Source organism: Aythya marila (assembly GCF_965140915.1).
Source record: "Aythya marila genome assembly, chromosome: Z".
Lineage (NCBI taxonomy): Eukaryota > Metazoa > Chordata > Aves > Anseriformes > Anatidae > Aythya > Aythya marila.
The window spans coordinates 3,587,072-3,610,906 of record NC_139080.1 but is presented as its reverse complement, the minus strand read 5'-3'; the positions used below and the strand labels follow the sequence as shown (position 1 = coordinate 3,610,906).

At 45.1% G+C, this 23,835-nt stretch overlaps 1 protein-coding gene across 1 annotated transcript in view; it reads left to right on the top strand.

The window, feature by feature from the left end:
• Positions 1-23,377, top strand: part of LOC309889776 (urea transporter 2-like) — a 323,422-nt gene extending 300,045 nt beyond the window's left edge. The window contains exons 13-22 of the mRNA XM_082782805.1: positions 4,212-4,297; positions 9,955-10,074; positions 15,711-15,873; positions 16,594-16,783; positions 17,293-17,421; positions 18,351-18,543; positions 19,477-19,624; positions 20,221-20,355; positions 21,202-21,251; positions 21,915-23,377. Of these exons, the coding sequence (XP_082638931.1) occupies positions 4,212-4,297; positions 9,955-10,074; positions 15,711-15,873; positions 16,594-16,783; positions 17,293-17,421; positions 18,351-18,543; positions 19,477-19,624; positions 20,221-20,355; positions 21,202-21,251; positions 21,915-22,091 (1,391 nt within the window). The 3' untranslated portion in view covers positions 22,092-23,377. The remainder of the gene's footprint in view (positions 1-4,211; positions 4,298-9,954; positions 10,075-15,710; positions 15,874-16,593; positions 16,784-17,292; positions 17,422-18,350; positions 18,544-19,476; positions 19,625-20,220; positions 20,356-21,201; positions 21,252-21,914) is intronic.
• Positions 23,378-23,835: the final 458 nt, after the last annotated feature.

The window sequence follows — 23,835 nt, the reverse complement described above, 5'->3', positions numbered from 1 at the left end:
TGCAGCAAAACCCCACCTACTTTGGGCCTTGTACCCATTTTCATCTTGTAGCAAGAGTCAGGTTAAACATGAGCACTTAAAACAGGGTAGCTCTATATTTTTGTGAAGCCATTTATAGTTTGTAAGGGGGAGGGGACTGGAGATGTTTCTTTCCTTCCTGCTTTCCTCAGTAAGTTCAGCTGAAGCCAAGTCTCAGAGGTTTGTTAGGGCTGAAGCTGTTAACTCGCCTCAGGAAGAGTTTGACAAGTCAGAGGCAGGGGCAGGTTGCAAAGAGTTGACAGGAAGAAGAGAGATTTCTAGCCAAAGGCTATCAGAGACCTATCCGAGACCCCTTTATATAAGGGAATTCTCCAGCAGCAGAGATTTTGACAGAAGCTGGTAGTGGAAATTGTGACATGAGCCACCTAAAACTCGTTGAAGGCCTCGCTAGGGTATGTTTCGGAAAGAAAGTCTAGCAACAGAAATTGTTTGAGTCGGTCAGGGCTTGGTCTGGGGCCACACACGTCTTTAGGCTCTTAGGAACAAGGCATGCTCAAATGCCTCCTGCCAATGCGTAATAAAACGCATTTCATAAATTACTTCCTCTTGAATTTTGCTGAAGCTCAGCCCAAAGCTACAACGAACAATTTCAAAGCCTGGCCTCACATGAAGACATATCTCAGCACACAGCAGCAGGATCTCCGCGTTAGCTGGGAAATGGAGTGAGTGCTCACTGCTAGGCTTTTACAAGTCAAAAAAAATAGTGCTATAAAATGTTTTAAGTGCTTCACTGGCCTGAGTAAGAGAGGTTTGATTTGGGCCTGCAGCACACAGTGTGGCCATGTTTTGAGCTCAGACATGGAAACGGTGAGGTCTGCAGCTCACTGACATCCAAGAACCCCTCATGTATTTTCTTTTCAAAGCCCCTGTGCAATGCTGACCTCACTTCTTCCCACAGCCACCACTACAGACCGGTGTCTGTGCAAGCAGGAGAGCCAAATCATCAGAGAGGAAGGGCAGGTGTAGCTCCCAGCTGGCATCCTGGCAGCATCCAGCAAGTATCTGGAAGGGCTTTATGCTCCAGAGGGGTACTCCAGTAATACAGGCTCTCAGCATGAGCTGACAAAAACAAAACTTTACAGCATGTTCAAATATTACAAGGCCCTAAACTCTCCAGCTGCTAGGAAGTTGCTCTGTGCTTTGTCAGTGCCAGATAGCCCTGGTCTGCAGGGATGTATATATTCCCCAACTGTTTTGTTGTTGTTGTTTTGTTTTGTTTTGTTTTTGTCGATCAGGTTTGCCAGGGTAGCAGAAATGCCAGCACTCTAAGGGTGAGATTCCTTTACCAAACCCTGTCCCCCTGCTTCCCTTTACACAGACAGGTGTGTTTTAATTTTGAAGATGGAAAGAGAGTTCAAACAGGGAACAAACCCTGGTTGCAGCTGGTTTTGCAGTTCTCATGGGGTCCTTTGCAAACTCTTGCAGCTGCTGCAACAGCTAGAATTCACACATCCCCATGGCAAGATGAGAAGACCGGGGAAAGCTCTGTGGGAAGCAAAGGTTTCTTCCACCACACTTTTCCTGAGAACAAGCAAACAGTTTGCATTTGGGCACCTCCAGCTGCAGCTCAGCACCTCCTGAGCATTACCGGTTGCCTCAGAGCATTTAGCAGTTTAAGCTGCCATGGAGCTGCATCCTCACATTCCCCTCCAGGGACTACCCTTTGCACAAAGAATTGAGACAGACACAAATCCATGCTCCAAAAGCACGCAGCTTCACCCAACACAGAATGGGCAAGGTTCAAAGACAGATAGGAGCTTTTCCAAAGACACCTAGCCACCTTACCCACCCAAAATGCAGAGGTGCAGGTGTATGGACTGCTTCGCACATCTCAACAGCCACACAGCAAATTGTGCAAAAGGCCAAGGCAGACATAAAGAGACACCCTTAAACTGCTCAACTAGCATGATCCAGAGCCTGTTTTTCCCTCATTTCAGGGCACTCCAGCCTGCACCTGACCTTGCTTTTCTCCTTTTCCTTCATTTCAGCTGAGCGCTGACAGCTCCTCCCTCTCATCCACAAACCTCTGCTATGCTAAACCACGCAGCCAGAAGCCAGGCAGCTTCTTCCTGGCTGCAGAGAGAATCAGGAAGGCGAAGATGATGATGAACTATCAACCAGCTACGGTTTCTTACTGGAGCTGAAGGAGTTTATTTCATTTGTGTAAATTAAATCCCACTCAGGGCATTTTCCATTCCCAGAAATTGAGTTGTCCAGCACACGTGACTTTTTTTTTCTTTTACCTACTACAAAATGTGAATCTTTGCAGCAAATAGATTTATGTGTTTGTGTATGTGCATAAAAATGCTGCTCTGCAGTACTGCTTACAAAATCCCATAAGCATCTACAGCCAGTGCAACTACACCATTAAACATCACACCGATTATTAGCTTTTAGCTCTTCCTATAGTCTGCTGGTCCATTTCCAGAAGCTACCAGCCCTCTTCGTCTTGCTGATCAGAGCTGCAACCCATACAATGTACAGTATAGCATCTTCCACTTCTGTTAAGACCTACTTGCTAAGAACATGGTAACCACAGGGATTTATATGTCTAGTTTCTTTCTGGAACCAGGGCAGTGTTCTGCTCTTTCCTAAGGCCTAACACCTTCATATCCTACAACATTTCGGCTTGTGAGAATGGATTATTTCCTTGAAAGTAGGCACGGACTTACATACCCACCATAAGGGCCAAAGAAGCAGAGAGGGAGTGAAACTCTACTAAGCTGAGATCAGATGCAGGGATGTTGAGGGAACTGGCTCTGAAATAGCAAAAGGGGATGAAGCAGCAGAAAAATGCATTCCCTTGTATCATAAAAAATGAGGCAAGCTTTGTCATTCTTGTGGGGCTAGTGCTCTCTTGAGGTAGGTCTGGAAAATGAATCCCTTTGGATCCGGGATCACCCCTGGTGCCAGAAGCACACAACAGGGGTATGAGGCTGGAATTCAGAACTGTTTGAGTTGCAATTTCCTCTCCAGTTCTGAAACCCAGTTAACTTTCTGATACAGTTAACTTTGGGCTTCCAAAACCCTCTACTGTTTTAGGACATTTCAATCTGGCTGATGCTGTTTGCAAAGCTTTAAGCGACCACAAAAACAAACAGCCTCAAGGTTCAGACTCATAGCGTGAAGCTGAGAGCTTTGCTCCCCACCAGAGTAGGTCCTGGAGCAAAGACACAAACAGGATAGTGCCAAGTGTCAGTAGAACTGATACGCCCTCCTCCAGGTCAGAAGTACACAACAGGGAAAGAGGAGAGGATCTGAAGGTGTCTGAAGCTGAAGACAACTGTACCAGAGGCCAGTGACCTCCAGACAGGTGTATGTTGTCCTGGGACCCAGCTGGACATAGTGGGTCATCAGAGCTGGGACCACAATGCTGAAAAGAATGATTTCCAGTGGTCCCACAGGTGCGTGTGACTCCATCTCATTTCCACAGGCTTCCAGACCAGCCACGTAATGCCCATTGCTGATAATAAAAGGGACAGTGCTGCCTGGAAAAAGGGCAAGGAAAAAAAATCCAAACAAGGGGACCCAGCCAGATAAATGCACTTGATTTTCCTTGACTTGCATTTCACAAGGCTTCCTGAGACAGATGACTCCCTGGTTTTAATTTGGGCTTTGGAGATATCTTCCATGCTGGACACCACGGCTATGTCTACACTAGAGTACAGAGTGGTGCCAGGTGGTGCACATCACCACCGAGATGGCACCCAACGTGGGGCTCGAAGGGTTGAGATAACAATAGAATTGATTAAAACTCATACAACTAACACACTTACTCACTAGTCACCATGTTCAGTGTCCTGTTAATATTGGCTTGTATGATCGTATGTCATGCAACCCATGTCATGTTCTCCTTTCTCCTCTATATCTGATCCGAGAATGTGCTACAATCTGTGTTCATTGTTTTGAATTCGCTGTGCTGCCAAGCACTGACCTTGAGTTTAATCTGGCATTCAGGCTCTGCACTGTTATCATTTGGGTCTCATGGAAACTATCTTTTAGAGAATATTCAGAACTACACTGCCTTCCTTTCCTCATCTGGATGTCAGTTTATGAATAATATCAGGAATGGTACCTCCTCCTTCTTTCACAGTGGGCTAATTGCAACAGCTTTTGAGTATTTTGAATATCCATGTGTAACCAATATTGCTGTTTCTAATCCTGAATAACAGGTTTCCTCTTCTCTCTAAGATTAGTCAATAGTTTAGAAAGCTTACCCGGGAATCTGTCTCGAGACAGTCTTGTGGCAGGTGGCAAGGTGTGTGGGAGGATGTAGGGTACCTGTCACAGGTGTTTCCTCCAATAGTTTTGAACTTCACCCCTGAACAAGTGCAAAATCCTAAAAACCTGATAGAATGCTTGAGAGTCGTATGGCCTGACCCTGATAATGCTGGGAGAATGACAGGTCAACTTTGCAAGGAACCGGGAAAGTGCAACAAGGACTTGAGCTAAGCTGGTGCTGGCGTCCAGACATCCAACTCTGCCTGCCCTTAGCAACCAGTTTAGCAGATGAAGACCAAATCATCAACAGTTCTTATGAACATTTTCCAAGAAAGACCTATGGAATGAAAAGATACACCTGCCTATTAATCTGTTAAAGGACAAGGAATAATGGTGATGAGCATACTTATATGCTAAAGTATGGGGGATCTGAGAGTGACACAAATGTTATGGAATAAGGTTGGAGGTTGTACTGGGTCTGGCTGGGATGTTAACTTTCCCTGCAGCAGCCCACACAGTGCCGTGCTCTGCACTTGTAGCTAGAACAGCAGTGTTATCACACCAGGATTGTGTCTGCCGCTGAGCAGTGCTGGCACAGCATCAGGACTCTCTCTAACCCTCCTAGGGGGTGGGCAAAGAGTGCGAAGTGAAACATCACCAGGGCAGCTGACCTAAACCAACCAAAGGGATATTCCATACCATATGATGTCACATTCAGCAATAAAAGGTGGAAAAAGAAAGAAGAAGGGAGGCTGGGCTCTCGCTGTGAAAAAGTCGGTTCTCCTCCTGAACACCGACTACATGCGTTGAGGCCCTGCTTCAAGGACGTGCTCAAGCTTCGCTCATTTGTGGGAAGTAGAGAGTAATTTCTTTCCTCCACACTTCTACATAGCCTTTAGTTGCTTTTTCCCTTTTCCCCTCCATTTTCCCCTTTCCCTTTTTTTTTTCCTTTAGTTAAATTGTTTAGTTAATAATAACCTTTCCTTAATAATTATTATTTCTTTTCCCTTTAATTAAATTATCTCAACCCATGAGTTGTTCTTTCCTTTACTTCTTCCCCTCCTCATCTAAGGAGGGGAAGTGAGAGGGCGGTTGTTGTATCTAGCTGCCTAGCACAGTAAAGCCACCACACAGCAGCATCTGTGGAAGGTGTTGGCTTTGGCCAGCTAGCACACTCCCAAGCCATTCTTCATTTCAGCAGCAACATTTTAAATAAATTTCTTGAAAAATCTGCAAGTAAGAAACAATTTGCTTGCTAACCCAGCACTCCACTGTTCCAGCCTGCAGGAAGAGTCTGAACCTCTGCCTACTGTTGGTGCCTAATTTCCATGATAACACAGAATAGAGCTTTCCTACACCCTACTCTAACCATAAACCATTTCTGACCTCCTCTTTACACATGCCTGCCCCACTCCTATCCCAGTATATTGAGACGATGGCTCTGGATCAATAACTAGGTTTCCACACACCAGTTATGCACACTTCTAGCCGTGCGGACAGAGAAGCTGAGCCCTGGGAGGAGGTCAGGCTGGACAGAGAGGACAGTGGGGCTCCAGAGCAGGTGGACAGGGAGGGAAGTAGTGTGCATGCACTATGAGATGTAATTAATTTGGAGGGCATATTTCAGTTTCCAGAGGCTTACACAAGCCCAAAGCATGGGGAGATTCGGACAAGACAGCACCAGGGAACTGGTGTTTCTGAGGCATCTAAAACTTGTCATCTAAGTATTTGCTCTGATTTTTGTAATGCACATGAGACTGTGCCAGAAACATACCACGAGAGGGAGACGGACAGCAGAGCTGGGCCCTTCAGCATTCCTGATAGCCATTAGCTAGAGAAAACACTGCCAGTTGTTGCGCAGAGGAATGTCAAATAACAGCTTTCTCTAGAGAATTTTTACAGGCCAAAATGAAGGGGCAGAAGCAGCCTGCACCAGCTTGGCTTTTGGTCTGCTCTATATAAACCCTGAACTATTTCCCTCAGCAAACAAGTGCGAGATTGTGACAGATCCCTTGCATGCTCTGTGGTGAAACAGATTTTTCCACTCTGCTTTTGCTCATAAAAATGAGATGATGAAAAGCAACGTGGCCACAGATGCTGATGGAAACAGACCTGCTGATATTGCTTGTCCAGGCACCCTGCCTCCAGGACATCTCAGCCCTTCCTGGCTGGAGGAGCTGCCTCCCAAATCAGCAAGCAGGATGAGCATCACCTCCTGGTGATGACCTGGGTGATGGGGTAGTGCACCCTCAGCAAATCTGGAGAAGACACCGAACTGGAGGGAGTGGTGGGTGCATCAGGGGGTGCCGCCCAGAAGGACCTCAGCAGGCTGGAGAAAGGGACACTCAGGAACCTATTGAGTTCATCAAGGAGAAGTGCAAAGGCCTTCATCTGGGGAGGAACAACCCCAGACACCAGGACATGCTGCTGGAAAACAGCTTGGCAGGAAAAACCTGGGGATCCTGGTGGGCAGCAAATTGAGCAGGAGCCAGCAGCGTATCCTTGCCACAAAGATGGCTCCCTGCCACAGGAGAGATGGGGACAAGCAAATCCAGCAAAGGGCCATGAAGATGATTAAGGGATCAGAGCACCTGTTCTAGAAGGGAAGGCTGAGAGAGCTGGGACTGGTTTGCCTGGGAAGAGAAGGCTTGGGGTTCACATCTTATCAGTGTGTAGAGATGTCTCTAATGAAGGCAGAGCCAAGCCCTTCTTGGTGGTGCCCTACAACAGAAGGGCGGCTCCTGGGACTGCCCCGCACCCCAGTGAGGGATGATGAGGAGCTAACAAATACCACCTACATTTCACACGGCCACAGCCCAGCCTAGCAGGACTTTTAGCAACATGCATACGTGGATTTGCGTCACTTTAAAGCACCCATTGGACTGCAAGAGCCAGCGCAGCTCCCTGTGCACACCTAATCCACACCGTGCAACCAGAGCCAAAGAACACAGCCAAAAGCAGCAGTATAATGGCAACCTGCTAATGAGCGGTTTTCAGAACACCTCTTGGAGGCAACTGAACCTGGGGAGGGGTGTGGAGACAGAGCGTGTGAAGCTGGATGAGGGCCACAAGGGTGTCTCCTGGCAGAGCTGACGAGCTCCAGCACTGCACCCAGCTAACACGGCCAACTCAGCTCCTGCCCAGTGGGGTGGCACAGTCGGGGATCGTTCAGGCATCCCTCCAAACAGCTCAGGTACCGCATCTGGTTGGGATCCAACCACCAAACCTTCTTCTGACAATGTCAGCTGAGCTCACGCCAAGAGGTATTTTCAGAGCTACCCTCCTGCAGAGCACAGCAGGCAAAAACAAAAAATAAAACAAAAAAAGTCCAACATCAACCTGCCTCACTGGCATGAGATGAGTTACATCATGGATTCAGCGTTCCTAAATCACACAGGATTTAGGTGTGAGACACAAACCCCAGCTGCCATGTCCTCCTTGTCCACCAAGTGGTCTTCATGGCTACCTAAAACCAACAGGCAACTCAGTAGTCACCTGGAAGTGTCACCTGCATGCTCAGCTTGTACAGCATTACCTGATCACCTCACCCAGAGCTGGTGTCTCTCTCCCAGGTAGGTGGATGGCTCCATAGCAGGCACATGGCATGTCCTGGTCCTTTTGGACTCTGCCGTTTTAGTCTCCCCACCTTGCATCTCAAACCCCGAAAGACAGGAGCAGACCTCAGGAAGAGGTCAGAAAAGCCAAAGGCCAAAAGACAGGGGCAGCTCAGCCTGGGGTGGTGGTGGGCACCCAACTTGGCAGGGACTGAACTCCACCTGGGGCATTTGGCACCTGGGACAGTCCCTCCCCATAGCTGGCCCTCTACAATCCAGTAATCCCAACACGTGGAGCTCATCACTGCTCTGCCCCCAATTCTCGGTGCAGGCTGTGCCAGAGACCTCATTCCCATGTAGGTATCAGCAGACTGATCCTGTCAGCTATTAACCAGCTGTTTGATAAGCCGAACAAAGCCTCAGCCCAAGACAACCACCCCACACCTGCAATACTTTGGCTTCTTTGTGAATCTCCTCCAGTGTGTTGACCTCTTTAAAGTGCCAGAATTGGACATGGTGGCCTTGAACCTGGTCTTCTGGAGGACAAAAGTGGCTGCCAAGCCTGCAGATCCACCTCACTGCTCTGCAGGTGGAGGTAACACAGCCCGACAGCCATCCCTGCCTGCCCCCTGAGCTGCAGCCCTTTCACCAAGAGCAGACAAAATGCTGTGTTTAATGACACTGAGGCCAGGCCTGAAACAAGAGAAATGTGAAATCTAAAGCTCAATCCTACCAGCCTGTCCATAAGGCTCTCCCAGCTGAATTACCCCCTGAATCTCCCTCCTTTCGAGATGCATGGATTCATTCTACTAGAGAGAAAGCTGAGGCAGCCCAGGGAGTAATGAACAGTAAAGGGAAAAAACTTTACTGAAGTGGAGAGAAGCATCTTCCCCTGCAAGGAAATGTTTTCTTGCCTCATGTAAAATGTTCTGCTGGGTACAAAGTCGGTGGATGGCAGCATCTGGCTCTCACATCCACCGGTGCCTGGGAGATCAGACACACTTTTTCATGCAGCAGTGCTAAACTGACAGCCTGCTCTTAGGGAGGGAAAAGGCATAAAAAGGCATCCAGTCTCCTGTTAAAAACATCTCCATCAAAAGAGAGACACCCTGGGAATGAATGCAATGAGAATAACATCACTTCAGCTCTCGCAGCAGATGCTGTATTTCCACTGAGCTGGAAGCAAAGCCGTAAGGCTGGAGGGCTTTTTTGGTTCAATAGCAAACCACTGGCCCCTGCACTCAGGGGAAGTTGCAAGGGCACTTCTCTAAGCTGTCACTCTTCTAGGGTCTTAAAGTGAACTGAGCTGTGGTTGAAATTAGCCTAGCAGGTTCCTTAAGTTCACAAGCTTTTTCTCTGCCCTTTCTCCTATAACTCATCCTCCCAAGACTTCCCTCTCCAGCCTCCTCTCTGCCTTTCATGGCTATTTCACAGCCTTATAAACCTCTCAAATATGCCACTTCTGATAGTCCAGATTCCTCCAGAGAGCCAGGGAGGCCAGGTTAAAAAAGAAAGATTGGAAAATAACAAAAACATGAATTTCTCAAAAAAAAAAAAAAAAAAAAAAAAAAAAAAAAAAAGGTAAAAAGAATCATATATTAAACAATGGAGCCGGGTCCTTTGCTCCAGTGCATTAGCAGAATAGTGGCTCCAAAACCCACCCAGAAACAGCTGAACTCAACAGGCTGCAAATTGTTGTGGTGTCTGAAGCCTCCACAGAGGGGACATCTCAAGCAATGCTTCTGCTGTTGGGTTCCTTCTCCGCTGTAGAGCCAACAACGTTTTGGGAGGGAGGGAGGGAGGGAGAGATGCTGAGTGGTCCTGAATGAGGAGATTAACAGCAGAGAGGACTGGATCAGGTAGGCTGAGAGTCCAATTTGAAGCCTGGAGTCCTTCTAAGTGATGAAGGAGGGGAAAGGACAGAGTTAAGGGAGATTTAGTTAAAAGAAAACATCAACGAAAGCCAAATCAAAACAACAACAACAACAAAAGCAGCAGGGAAGAGGACATTTGGAGAGGCTACTGGCAGGAGACCAAGGACAGAACAAGAGGAAAGGTGGAGAATTCAAGAGGGAACCTTCTTGACGTTTGTTTGAAGCTCACAAAGTGGGAGGAGAAACAAACTAATTAGTAATATCAGGACAGGAGCCATGCTAGCCTATATAAGCTGGTGGGGCATTTTCTTTTCCCCACTCTCTTAGCCCTGCTTTCCCTCTGTACCAGCCAGCAAAGCAACAGCTACCCCGAGCTCAGCCAAAAGGTAAGACTGTATTGCTCCTTCCTTTTATCGCATAGAAAAAGAAAAAAAAAAAAAAAAAAAGTGCCTTACTGACCAGCTTACCTAGATCTTTCTCCCCAAACCCCTGAACAAAGAGCTTTTAAGAAGTCCTCCTGAATCAGAGCAGCTAAGTCTCAAGAAGAAAGCAGAGGCTAGGGAATGTCACAGGAATTTCAATTATTGACAGCTTTCTAGCAGGCTGAGGATTTATTAGTACTTCCTAGCACGTTTGGCTGAAAACTTTGAGGGGGTAAAAAAAAAAAAAAAAAAGTAACTCTTTAGCATCTCCTTTTCCTGCCTTTCCCTTCCACAAAATGAAAAATGCCCAGATAGCAATAATATGTAGTTAATGTGATAGTATCTCTGGATCTCTCTGTGCCAGAGAGACAGATCTCTGAAAATTGAATTGGGAATGCGCTTAATGAATATTTGAATCTGAGGGATGAGTTTCCTTTTGAACTATTGCTTTGAAATGTGTCTTCTGTGGGAAAACCTGAACTTTTTTCAGTGAGGGTCAAGTGCATTATAATCTCTCTGGTTCAGGGGGTGTGCCTGTGCAGTCATGTGTCCCTTTACCCAGCTTTATTAAACCCCTGGTAACATTACTCAGGCTAGGCTGGAATCAGGGCTGCTGAGGATCTGGCCCTTTCCTCCTATTGTGCTCGGATGCAGGAATCCCTTTAAAAACATGCTGCACACAGAGCTGGCTGCCTGCACACTGCAAGGCACCAATTTGGTGAATGCAAGATACAATGACTGTAATTGTGCGGTAGCAGCTCCTTAGACACACAAATACCACTCAGCAATTTAAATCCCTTTGATTTACAAAGGAACTTGAATTTTGTCAGGGAGAGAGGAAAAGCACAGAAAGAGGAGAAAACAGCAGATAATTTTGCTGCATTTTCCGAGATAAAACCCAACGCCTAGCAACACAGGCACCAATTTGGAAATAACTATTACCTGTGAGTCCAAAAACAATTAAGCCAAATAAAAACCTCTGTCCCTTTCCCAGCTGCATGCACAGCACCACTATTACCACGCATAACACATAGTGACCGTGTCAGCAAGTGAATAGAAACCTGTTTGCAGGCCAGATGTTGCAGGAAGGCAGCACCAGCAAGGAGTCTGCTGTGCTGCAGTTTTAATGAGGCATTGCTGAGATGCCACAGGTGTGGCGTGGCATGGAAGGAATACACACAAGGGGGAGAGAAATTGATTTAGGGAGACATGAAGTTGCATAACATCAGTGTTTTGCTACGGGACATTCATTAACTCTCAAATTATTAAAAAATAAATAAATAAATGTTTCCTGGCCCTCTGATGACTTCATTTTCATGCAAAAGATTTTTTTTTCCTAATCTCAGGGGTTCACTTCATAGCCAATACAAAAGTACTTAGATGCTTTCAGCTGCAAAATTTGTACAGTGAGAATGGCAGTGAGACCTTTACCCAGCAGCACAAAGACCTCTAGGCAAGGTTGGGCAGCAAACATCTCAAGTCACTGGGGAGAAGCATAAATGCCCCAAATCCAGCTCTCACCCAGCGCAGTACACCACGGGAAAAGAGTTTTGGATAGTTACTCTGCACTTATAACAGAGCACAAATCAGTACTTGCTGTTACACACCAGCACCGGGAGCCCACACTGAATTTCCTACCAAATGCATGTCTGGAGCATCTCTCCCTCCGGAGCTCGTGAGAGCACACAGTGCACTTCATGCTGTGCATTTGAGAGCAGAACCTATGGTCTTAAGAATCTGGGATCAAAAACCATTTTCCCAGACTAATGAAAATAAGGCATGAAAAAAACAGCAATGAAAAGTCCTCCCCCCTGCAGAAGTTAAGCACTGTTCCAGCAGAACAGTCCTTTCACAGTTATTTCCATTTTCCTTCTTTGTGCACTAAGAAAAAAAGATCCCTGACTAGAAACCACATGTTAACTCCAATGGCAGGTCTTCAAAAGACCTGCTGCAGACTGGATTTCTTGCAATCCCCATCAGAACACACACTTTTAATCTGAAATTAAAATTCGGACATCACTGTCTTAAAATTCCTTGAACATCCCCACGATTCTGGGATGAGACACCTTTATCCTTTCTTAAAGAGCTGCTTTTGCCTACTCTATAAAAAAAGGTAACTCATTAACAGACCCTTAGTCAAGACACACAGGGCAGCAAGTGCTTCTTATAGTGACACAAGTAATTAAAGTGGCTCCAGAAATACTCTTCTACCTCAGCCGGTGCCAGTTTCCACGTGTTTCACTGATGATTTGTACTTTCTTTGGATGACTAAGTAGGAGTAGTGTAAGCACCTCATGCTCTGAGTTTCAGGACAGAAGGGAGTTCCCAGGGAAGGACAGGCATACCTGTGCACACTTCCTAATTTGTGACCATCTTGCCATTAATTGTGTGAAGGGAAAATGCAAATCATCCAGGAGGGGTGGGCAAAACGAGCTGATGCAGCAGGAGGCAGCCAGCACGCTGTGCCTGGGGTGTGAGTCAGGATAGCAGTGAGGCCAATGGGCCTGGATCTGGAACTTTATGCTGTCACAAAGACCCCACCCATCAACCAGTGTGCTAGTGATTACATATCGAGCTGCTCTGCAGGTGATGGTGGGGTTTCATAGTGATTTTCTTCCACTGTAGCATATATTATGTGACAGGGAAGATGAATCAATATTCATGTTATTCCTCCAATAGCCCACTCTTGAGAGACACATCACTTGGTAGACAGGGACAAAATGATATGATTTTGACCAAGAGATGCCCGTGATCACCCGCAGAGCATTCCAGTTGTAAATATTCTGGAAGAACAAATACACAGGGCTTGCACACAGCCTTCATCAAGGGTACAGATCAGGCCAGGATGGTGGGAGTGACTCACCTGGCCTTTTTGCCACTCAGCGCATTGAGCTGAATTCATTTCTGCCCATGAAAACCCAGAGCGAAGGAGTCCCCAGGCTCAGATTTGCACCACGCAGTGCTGCCTTATACTGTATCCACACCAGCTGCTCAGCCCACGTCAATGCCAAATAGTCTCGATAACAGATAGAAGGCTTTGCTTCTCAGAGGGGCTCAAAGCACGCAATTATTATATATCCAAGGGTAAAAATTCCTTTGCATAAGAAAGGAATGAAGCTCTACTCAGACACTCACTGCAGGAGAAGTCCTTTTCATTCCCATTCATTCTGGCCCTGACACAGTAAAGCATTGAATTCATGTAGCTCCTCTGGGAAGTTAAACAGACATTTAAGTGCATTCCTATGGGGTATGTGTTTTGATGAACTAGGGTCTGCAACACAACCCCCTTTTCCACTGTGTGAACAGAGCAGACAGTGGCTCCAACACTTCTTGTGCACACACATTATGTCCCAGAACATCTCCAGACTACTGTGGTGCAAAAAACCTCCTTGCTCAGCATGCAGAGAAGCATTTCAGGAATGCTAGCACTGGACACACAGCAGCTCTCTACAAATGCAATTGTAACAGCCTTGCTTTTAGGAATTAGCTACAGAGAAAGCCAAAATTCCACAAAGAGAAAGACTCTTTAAATTGAAAATGTAACTGCACTTTCACCAAATGAAGAGCATTTATCTTGGCTAGAAATTTTGATTTAACTGAAAGTGCATCCAATTCACTTATTCCATTATTTCAGAATAAAATATGAGAAAAGTGAAGGTTAATGAATCAAGGTAATGAATTATAACTGAGCTGGGAAAAAGCCCTCCAGCACCAAGACACTGTCCCTAACAATGCTCTCATCCTTTTCTTCTCTTTCTCCTCTAGCTAAGCTCCTTGCCTTTGTGCCCTGTCCCAGTGCAGATTCCACACTCTTCTACATACTGGTCCTGCCTTCAGCCACTTTCACACATCCTTGCATGAGCTGGGCCTTCCCAGAAGACATAAAATGCTTATTTTTATGTATTAGTTCTGCAAATATTTACTAGTTGGTGAAATGTCGCTATCAGCCCTCTAGCATCACACAGCAAGGGACTGGCCGGGGTGCACCCATTCCCACAGCCAGACTCCGAGCTGCTTCACCACACACCGAGGTCTGCAGGGTAATGCCCAGGGGAGAGGCTGTCTCAGCCTAACTACTCAGCACCTCCATTTCTGAGGTGTGAATTCTCTTCCCCAGCTGCCAGGAAGTCACAAGCGAGTCGAGGACTAACTGCAAGACTTACGTGCTGGTATCATCTTATTTAGGCTACTAACCCACAGCCTAAATGCTTTACTTCTTGCACAAGCTGTTACTCACTGGGGAGAACCAAAACAGCTCTGGTTCTCTATTCATTCAACAGCAGTACCTCGTCTTGTGTTTTCTTTGTCTTGATAACTACCCAGATTTAGTCCTACTCTTCAGAAAACTGAGTACACTCCAGGGAAAGGTTTTACCGTTTTTAATTTGCTGCCTTCATATTGAGAAATGGCACTTAAACAAATAACAAGCCAGCCACAAGTCTTTTTTAAAAAAACAAAACACAACAATGTTTTCAGTTAGATGCAAGTTTCTGATCCACGTACCTGAATGAAGCTGTCTAGAGCTGTAAGATGTGCCACAGTGCATTGCAGCAGCTCCTGATCTGAAAGACACCTCCCATATGGCACCCCATATCTGCCAGCTCCATGAGGATGCCCCAAACTCCTCATCTAGGCCAAAGCACCTCTATACAGTGCTCTCCTACCTTATCTAGGGCTTGATACAATGTGTACTAAATTTAATAAGTCTTTTCATTACTCCCTGAGGGTTTCTTATTGCAGGCTGTGCTCACCTATCTTGTCTTATGTTGATGAAGAAAGATTGGTGCAGACTACCTAGCACGTTATGGGGCAGAGAGAAAGCAGATCAGAGAGCAAGCACTCTCAGCATGGTCTCTAATTTCTTAAATCAATGCTGGGTACTTCTGAAGACAGAGCAGCTAAAAGTAAAATTCAGTGGAGCAGAAAACGATGCATGTAAGCCTATGCATAACAGAGTAAGGCTCCGTGAACAACCCATAAGCTGAGCCCATACCCATGAGAAAGGTTGAACTGATCACCATCGTGCCCATATAGAGGCATAAACCTACACCCCGTAAACCTAACGTTAGGGACCCATTGTCGATGGCTGATGGAAAAGTTCAGACTGGAAGTACAGGTTAAGCAGCAAGGAAAATGTAATCAATCACTGAAGCAGCTTCTCAGGTGTGGGAAAATCTCTGACCAAGCTGAATTTTGAGGTGTGCTTCTACTTTTGTGAAGCCAGTGTCTGGTAATGCCACCCTGCTCTTGAATTCAGCCCTTACATCAAGAACTGCTTGATTTCTGGAAAATGTGATACAGCTGATCACGGTGTTAAAACCAGGTGAACCACCACTATGACACAAGGCTCGGGTGTTCCTCCTGGTGTTCAAATCTACTGCTGCATGAACATCTGGAAGGACAGCACAGGGCCCCAAGAGAGCACGAAGAGAGGATGTGCTCATGGAGACACAAGAATCAGGCTTTAACACTAAGGATTTTCCTCTTTCAGGCTCCAGCATAACAGGCAATGAGCAATAATATGTGGTAGGGAGAATAAGCAGGGATGAGTAAGAGGCATCGTAATGAGTGTGTTTGTTTTTTCTTGAATTCCACCACAGGGTCAAAACCTCACCATGGAAAACAGTGTTGATGTCAAGATAGAAAATAACGGGGAAAGAAAACCAAGAAAACAAAGTCCCTTGAGCAAAGGTGGGAAGAGAATCTGCAGAGCTGTTGGGTACATCACAGGAGACATGAAGGAATTTGGAGCCTGGCTAAGAGGTAAAGCTGCTTCGCCATAATTAATAAGGGGATTCCAAAGAAGAATTATACCAGAGGAGTCATAACTAACTTCTCAGTAATGGGATTCAAGTTGGAGTAGAACAGAAACAACATCTGCCTTGATTTATGTCTTTTTAGTGAGTAAAGTTCAGCTTTTTTGCAGAGCCACATACTGCTTAAATCCTGAGGATGGCTGAGGTGACATTTACCTCCCAACACACCATGTACAAACTGAATTTAGTCCCACAGAACGTAGCCTGGGATGGTTATTCCGTGCTCTGCCATTCCTCGTAATGTTCCCTCCCCTATCAGCTGAGCAGTTTCTGTCAAGCCTAATGCCACTGTGAAGCTAAATTACACACAGGTAAGTGTGTTTGGTCCCCATAATAAATCAACAACAGGATACACACACAATTTGCCATCTGAGGCACAGACGTCATAAATTAGCCAGTTCATATGAAGCTGGTCTGGGGTACTTTACAACAGGGGACTCTGGCAACCACACTGTTCATCTCAGCTTTCCAGCTGCAAGACTTCAATATAGGCCATAATAAATCCCAGTCGGGTTTTACAGTCTTGTTGATTCATTGCTTCAGTCATGCTGCCAAGTTCCACTGCCAAAATTGTTTTTGAGTTTAAAAAAAAAAAAAAATACTATCCCAAATCAGTCGCATCTGTGCATTTTTAGTTATACTTATTGCTTACTTTGATCTCTTCCAGACAAGCCTATTGTGATCCAATTTATCGACTGGGTGCTGCGTGGGATATCCCAGGTGATGTTTGTCAATAATCCCCTCAGTGGGCTTGTTGTAGTAGCTGGCTTCCTGGTACAGAACCCCTGGTGGACACTCACAGGCTGTTTAGGTACAGTGGTCTCAACATTAACAGCACTTATTCTGGGCCAGGACAGGTAAGTCCATCCTTTGCCCCTTCAAAATAAAACTGCCATATGTTAAATAAGCAGCAGTGATGAAAAGCATGAATTTAGCCCTAGCTAGAGCTGTTAGGGCCAGACAGGTCTTCCCACCAGCACCAGCTGCATCTGGTCCGTAGGGACACTGAACATAACCCCACCACTAAACATATGCCCTGTTCCTGGAGGGAAACAAGGTCAGATTGGATGCAGCCCTGGGCAACATGAACTAGGGGATGGCATTCCTGCCTATGACGGGGGGTTGGAAATGGGTGACCTTTAAGGTCCCTTGCAACCCAAGCCATTCTGTGATAACTGCAGAAAAAGTAGTTGGTTCTGAGGGGACACGGGACTCTAGCCAGTGTGAAACTGGAGGTCGGTCAGTGCAAGACTTGGTAGGTCATCATCACACAAAGTCACATCTGCATGGGGAGGGAGGGAGGAGATGATGCACGCAAGGCACTTGCAGGGGAGAAGATTTCAAGACAGTTGTCTTCTTCCCACAGAGCAGCCATAGCAGCAGGTCTGCATGGCTACAACGGAGTCTTGGTGGGACTGCTCATGGCAGTCTTCTCTGCTAAGGGAGACTATCACTGGTGGCTTCTACTGCCAGTAGCACTGGTATCCATGATGTGGTAAGCGAGACATCTCTACTGCTTCTTACTCCAATCCCAGTGTTTCCTCACTGAGACTGAGCCACTGTATTTTTCTGTGCTATACAGACTACAATAAAACAGAAACATAACTGGCATATCCATGCTTCTAAATCTGGATAATTATTTGCACTTTTAAACTTGAACGTAATCCCAAAACAAATAAAACACTCACATAATCACACAAACAAACCAAATGGATAAAAGGAAAATTGATGGTTGATCATGTGTAATTCAATGCCCTTAATGTTAGCCATATTGCTGTGACGCATTAATTCATGTTTTTCTCAAGAGAAACATTCCCTGCCATCATCAACCACAAGCATTTCATCTATTTAAGCCACCATATAAAAGTGTCACGAAAATTTACCTCTCTGGGCACAAAAGCTGCTCAGTGATCTCAAGACATGATGGTTGATGCTAATGAAAACAAACAAGCAATAATACTTTACTCATACAACACCGTAATCTGCTAGGTATTTGGACACTTGAAATTTTTGAATGCTGGTCTTTGGTCCCCTAATATCTAGTTGGAGATTGCTAGACCATGCATATCATCTGTCTGTCTGAAGTCCATGTACTGATATATTCATTTTAATAATCATTCCTTTGATGTCAGCCTTTACTTCTGATGATCCATAAGCTTGAACAAGGACACGCAGCCTTCCTTCCAGGTCACTTAGACCTGGCACTGGTGTCCTATATTCAGTCACTAAGTACTAATAAGTCACTGAGATAGGCATGGGAATAACTCCATCTCTGGATCCTCCACACTTTGGACCCCTTAGGGTCACCAAATTCCCTATGTATCATATGGAATAAGTCAGCAGGAATCAGTATAGTGCTAACTGGTGTGTGGAGGGCAGGGAGTTTGCTGAGCTCCTAGTGAGACCATTCTGTTCTTCTTTCAGCCCTGTTTTCACCAGCGCTTTAGGCTCAGTCTTCTGTAAGTGGGATCTGCCTGTTTTCACCTTGCCTTTCAACTTGGCCTTGACCCTCTATCTGGCTGCATCAGGACCCTATAACCTCTTCTTCCCTACAACCATCATTCAGCCTGCAACAGCAACACCAAACATCACCTGGACAGAAGCTGAAATGTCAATGGTAGAATTGCATTTATAAAACATTGCATTTATAAAACAGCTATTATCCAATCTATAAGGGTTTATTCCAGGTATTTATATTTTGGATTGCTTGAAAATGAGAATTGTTTTGGTATCTTTTGTTTACAGCTGTATCTAAATGTATATATTACCAACTTCAAAAAGCCTCTGCAGCCTAATTTTCCATTGCGGTGGGTATATTGCTCACCACTCCATAGCTAAGGCCACGCTGAGGCTACCAGTTGACTCATAGGTTATTTGAAATTTTCCACACAAAAAGGGTTTTTAAAAATGCATCAAAGCACAGTCTTTCAGATAAGGAATGAGCAAGCAGGTATTATCACGACAAAATTGTTATAAACTTGGGTGCAGGCATATGTTCACATACTTTCAGTTAATATTCAGGTGGGACCTTTCCAAAGAAACACTTTATTCTCCTGTGTAGCACAGTAAGTGGCACAGACACTACAGTAAGCGCTTTCCCCTAAGGCTCGGTGGACTATTTTAAAGGGTTCCCAGGTGTGATTAAGGAAGTTAACTGACACTGAATAGCAATCCACTCTGGTAGCATTTCCAAAAGAACCTTTACCATGACACAAAGTTTTATGGGGACCAAAAATGAACAGTTCCATATGGGTGGGACAGAATATTTTGGGGAAAAGTATCTCAAAACCATCTCTATAGCTGCAATAAAATTGGGCTCTTCTGACCTGTCTAAGGGGAGGGCACAGCCCTCTGGTATGGACCGCTCTAGTCCATCAGTTTCCTCCCATCCAAGCCACTATTTTTACAAAACCTCCTGAAACAAGCACAACTTCTATAACTCAGTCAAATTAGGTTGAAAGCAGCCAACAAAACTAGGTTTAAAACAAAATGAAACACCAAAGTGGATAACAAATTGCCTTTTTTTTTTTTTTCCTCCCCATTCACACAGCTACTGCAATCCATTCCAGTCGGGGTGGGTCAGGTTTATGGCTGCGATAACCCCTGGACTGGGGGAATTTTCCTGCTTGCTGTATTTATCTCATCTCCACTCATCTGTCTGCACGCGGCAATTGGATCAGCAGTGGGGATGCTGGCAGGTAAGGATTTGATTTGTGTCACAGCTTTCTACAGAGAATAAAGGAGGAAGTGGAGGGACCCGAACATTTACAGTCACAAATCTGTTTTCCATTGGAGAATGGCTGCTTGAAAAAAAATACCCACTTCTGTTTTAAGAATTCTTTTGATTGACTTCCGCATTCTCTTACCTTATTTTATGACAGCGGAAACCTTCAGAGGAAAGTAATGCATTTTTGGCTGAAATGAATTTCTATCCTGAAATACTTAATTTCTGGATATATTCGGATGCTTTTAGGAGCAGCTTAATAAAAGCCATTGCCACGAGTCTGAATGTGCAGGCCTCAGGGACGCATTCAGAGTTCAAATGTACACTTGCTCACTCATATGTCTTCTGGTGAAACGGTGAGGCCAAACTCAGCTCAGCAGCACCAGGGAAAGTCTGCAGTGATTGCATTAGACTGAAAAGCTTTATTCCTAGACCATGGCAACATGACCACAAGCAGGAACTCAGCGTACACATGCAGGCTTCAGCCCTCAAAAACTTGGGTTTGTGCCATTTCTCAGCTGCTTTTATCTCTTGGGCCAAGGAATGACACATCTTTGACTTATTTTGCAGCGCTGAGCTTAGCAACACCTTTTAGCAAAATCTACTCTGGCTTGTGGAGCTACAACAGCTCTCTCTCCTGTATCGCCATCGGAGGCATGTTCTACGCGTTCACCTGGCAGACACATTTGCTGGCAATTGCCTGTGGTACGTACCCTATGGATTTTCCCTGCTGCCATACTTCCCTTTGAAACGAGATAAGATGTGTTGCTGCTAGAGGTGGGCTGAAGCCAGATGGCCAACTCTAGGCAGGCAGATGGACTCGGGTGAGACTGACGAAGGACTGAGGCAGATGTTGGAGCTATTGCTCTAACGCACCCTGACAAAATAAAAGCAGTGACTTGACTTCCAGCCAAGAGCTGTGCTCAAAACAAAAGAAGCGACCAGTGGATTAACTAACATATTTGAAATCAGGTACTTAGCTTTGAAATTAATTGTGTACATTAAGAAAACTGGAGCTCAAGATGAATCAGAACCTGGAAATAGAAAATACAGCTTCCCCAGCCTGTGGAAATGGATACCAGAGGCATGAGCTAAGCAATGCAGAATGATTGAAGAATTATTTATAAGGCAATTCCATATGAAATTTCAATATCACAGGGAGCTGGGAGTGAAACTATTGCTCATTCAGTGTGCATATAAAAAAGATTTAGCTTTGTATCTCATTGACCCCCCTTCTAGCCCTAGAGGCAGGAGAGATGGAAGGGTTATTTTCCTGTTTAACTCCATCCATCAACCTACTTACTTTCCATACATGTTTCAAGAGCCTATATTTCTATAGTCACACTTTTTACCACTCAATCTTTTTTGTTTTGCCCTTTCCATGGGCTCCAGGTGTTGGAGGGTACACTGTGCAAAGGACAGATCTTTAAGAGGGGCCTGACCAGGCATTGTCACAAGTGGTGCCTGACCTACCCAAGGCTGTGTGAGAGATGTTTCTCCTCCATGCTGAGAGCAACAGAACTCACCAAGAATTATCTTTCTTTTCCACAGCACTCTTCAGTGCCTATCTGGGAGCAACAATGACAAACATGTTGTCTGTGGTAAGTAGTTTATTAGCTAAAGGCTTGTTTCACTGAACACGCTTTGAGGCAAAACATTGAGACTCAGAGCACAACTCAGCCAAAGGCAGGGCAGAGCTGGGTGAGGGAACGCAATCTGCCCAGGGGGTGGTGTGGTTACCACTGAAACATGGCACTTGCAGTCATTACTTACTACTCCTTATCCTATGAGCCTGCACAAACTTCCATAGATCTACCCTCAACAGCTCTGAAATAATTACATGGCTATACTTTCTGCCTGAAGTGATTGAGAAAAGATCCCTCCACATGGGAAACAAAGCCTCAAATTTGGTTTAATTCCTTTGCTGAAGTGTTAAAAGGCAGTCAGAGCAACAGCCCAGGGTAAAGATAAATGTTTTTGTATCCACTCCCACCTCAGCTCCATCCAAAATCTCTGCAGATGCACAAACAGGAGGCATCCTTCTCGCCAGAGCCAGTAGACATTACAGGTTAATGCATAATGTCAAGATCCCAAATGCTGCTTCTCCAGGGAGATCCTCTTTGCAAAACCAAGTCCAGACTTCCTTGAGAAAGCTTATTTATTCCAAGCTGCCTGGTTCTGAGTCTTTTTTTTTTTCAGGACTGCTGATGGGCCAAACAAAAGACAAATATATAGTAAATATGGGTTTTGGTTTTAATTTTCAGTTTGGGGTGCCATCAGGAACCTGGTCTTTCTGCTTATCTGCACTGACCTTCCTGTTAATAACCACAAACCACTCTGCCATCTACAAGCTACCACTCTCCAAAGTCACCTATCCAGAAGCTAACCGAGCATATTACCTGAGGGTGAAGAAACATCAGATGTCTTGCTGTGATGTATAAAGACCCAAGAAGAGAGATACTTCGCAGATTGTAAGGCAAGAGCACAAGGTATTCCCCCTATAAAGTCAAAAGACCAGAAAAACCCACCACCTTTGAATGAAAAGACTTTTTGCATCGCAATCTTTTGTTCTATCCTGATTAGATAGGGCTGTGCTGTGTTGGAGGGACCTTTCCCAAGGCTAATCTGTAGTGATTTAAAAGCACATATGCCTGAAAAGATGCTTGAATTTTAAACAGCGGGGAAATGACTTAGTAGTCAAAAAGAAAAATCTGTTTGTGAAATACAAGTTACAGCAATCAAACATAAAGCAATAAAGAGCAGAGCATCTCTCAGCATCTGATGGGACTCCTAATCAATGGCTAAACCCAGCTTACCACAGCAATAGGATGCATCTTAGGGAGCTTCATAGTAGCGGAGAACTGGAATAAAGAGTACAGTTTGCTAAGTAGAAAATAGGTGATGAAGAAATGTGCCTGGAGGATCTCGAGCGTGGTGGAGAAATATGTGAATTAGCAATCATCACATGCAGAATGGACACAGATGAAGTGCAGTCAGTGTTGCTAACACTTGCAAGACTTGTGGTAAAATCACAATAATGGTGGAGAGGGTAGCTATAAGCCCCAGCTTTTGGGTGTTGAAGTTTGCACTGGGTTCTAACACTTCATGAAAAAAATGTTTCAGACCCACACCATTGCAGAGGAAAGTCTGTAAGCTCAAGGCAAAGAAAGGTGATACCAGATAAAATAATCTTTTTCTATTAAAAAAAAAAAAAAAAAAAAAAAAAAAGTCATGGTTTTATGGTTATCTCATGGTTTTCTGAATTTTTTCTGAATTACCCAAACTTGGTCACAGGCTAGCAAAGGAGGGGACAGCAGCAAACTGTTGCGGTTCCTTCCCTATGTAATGGAAGGACTCTGTTCAGCCCATGCACAAGCAGAAATAACGAGTGTATCTTGACCTCTCCCTACACCATCCCACCCAGCCCATGAAGACCAAGCAGCAAACCATCTTCCTGTCCCAGCCCGGGGCTGCTCTGCTGCTTCCCTTTGCCCTGCCACAGGCAGGGGACAGGCTGGGGGCTGGTGGATGAAGCAGAGCCTACAGCAGACCAGCCCCATGCCACCTCCACCTAGACTCCTGGGGTCTGAGGACCTTCACGCAATGGTGTTGGTGGCCTCACTGGGCCACCTCACTCATCCATCAAGAGACTGTTTTTGGCGATAAGACTTTGTCATCATCGTCCCTTACCCCGGATACCAACTAGAGAATATGGGCCTGACATCTTCACCATGAATACTCTCCTCCACGCTCCTTCAGTTGGCATTAGCCTGGGTACTTTAATGCTGTTCCCAGTCCTCTTGTGGCAGAGGAAAAAAAATAAAAATAAAATAAAAAGGTAGCTTGCAAATCATGCCACTCCTGATTTTTGAGGTTGGAAAAAAATATATTTTTATGAACATGACAAAGATTTGAGTGCAAAATATTTGGGATGAATTGTTGGAAGCATTTTCTGATGAAACGTTGCATTTTCAGCTGTTTGACAATATTGCCATGTGACTGATGCTCCAGAGATTGCTTGCAAAGCATGCCATTTACTGTGCTTTATTGATAAATATCTACATAATATTGTGTGGAGCTTTTTGTTTGTTTGTTTTTGGAAACAAACCGGTATCTCTTTGAGGTGGGTATATATTTTCCACTCTTTTTCATCACTAAGCTCTTCCAAAGGGAGGTTCTCTCTTA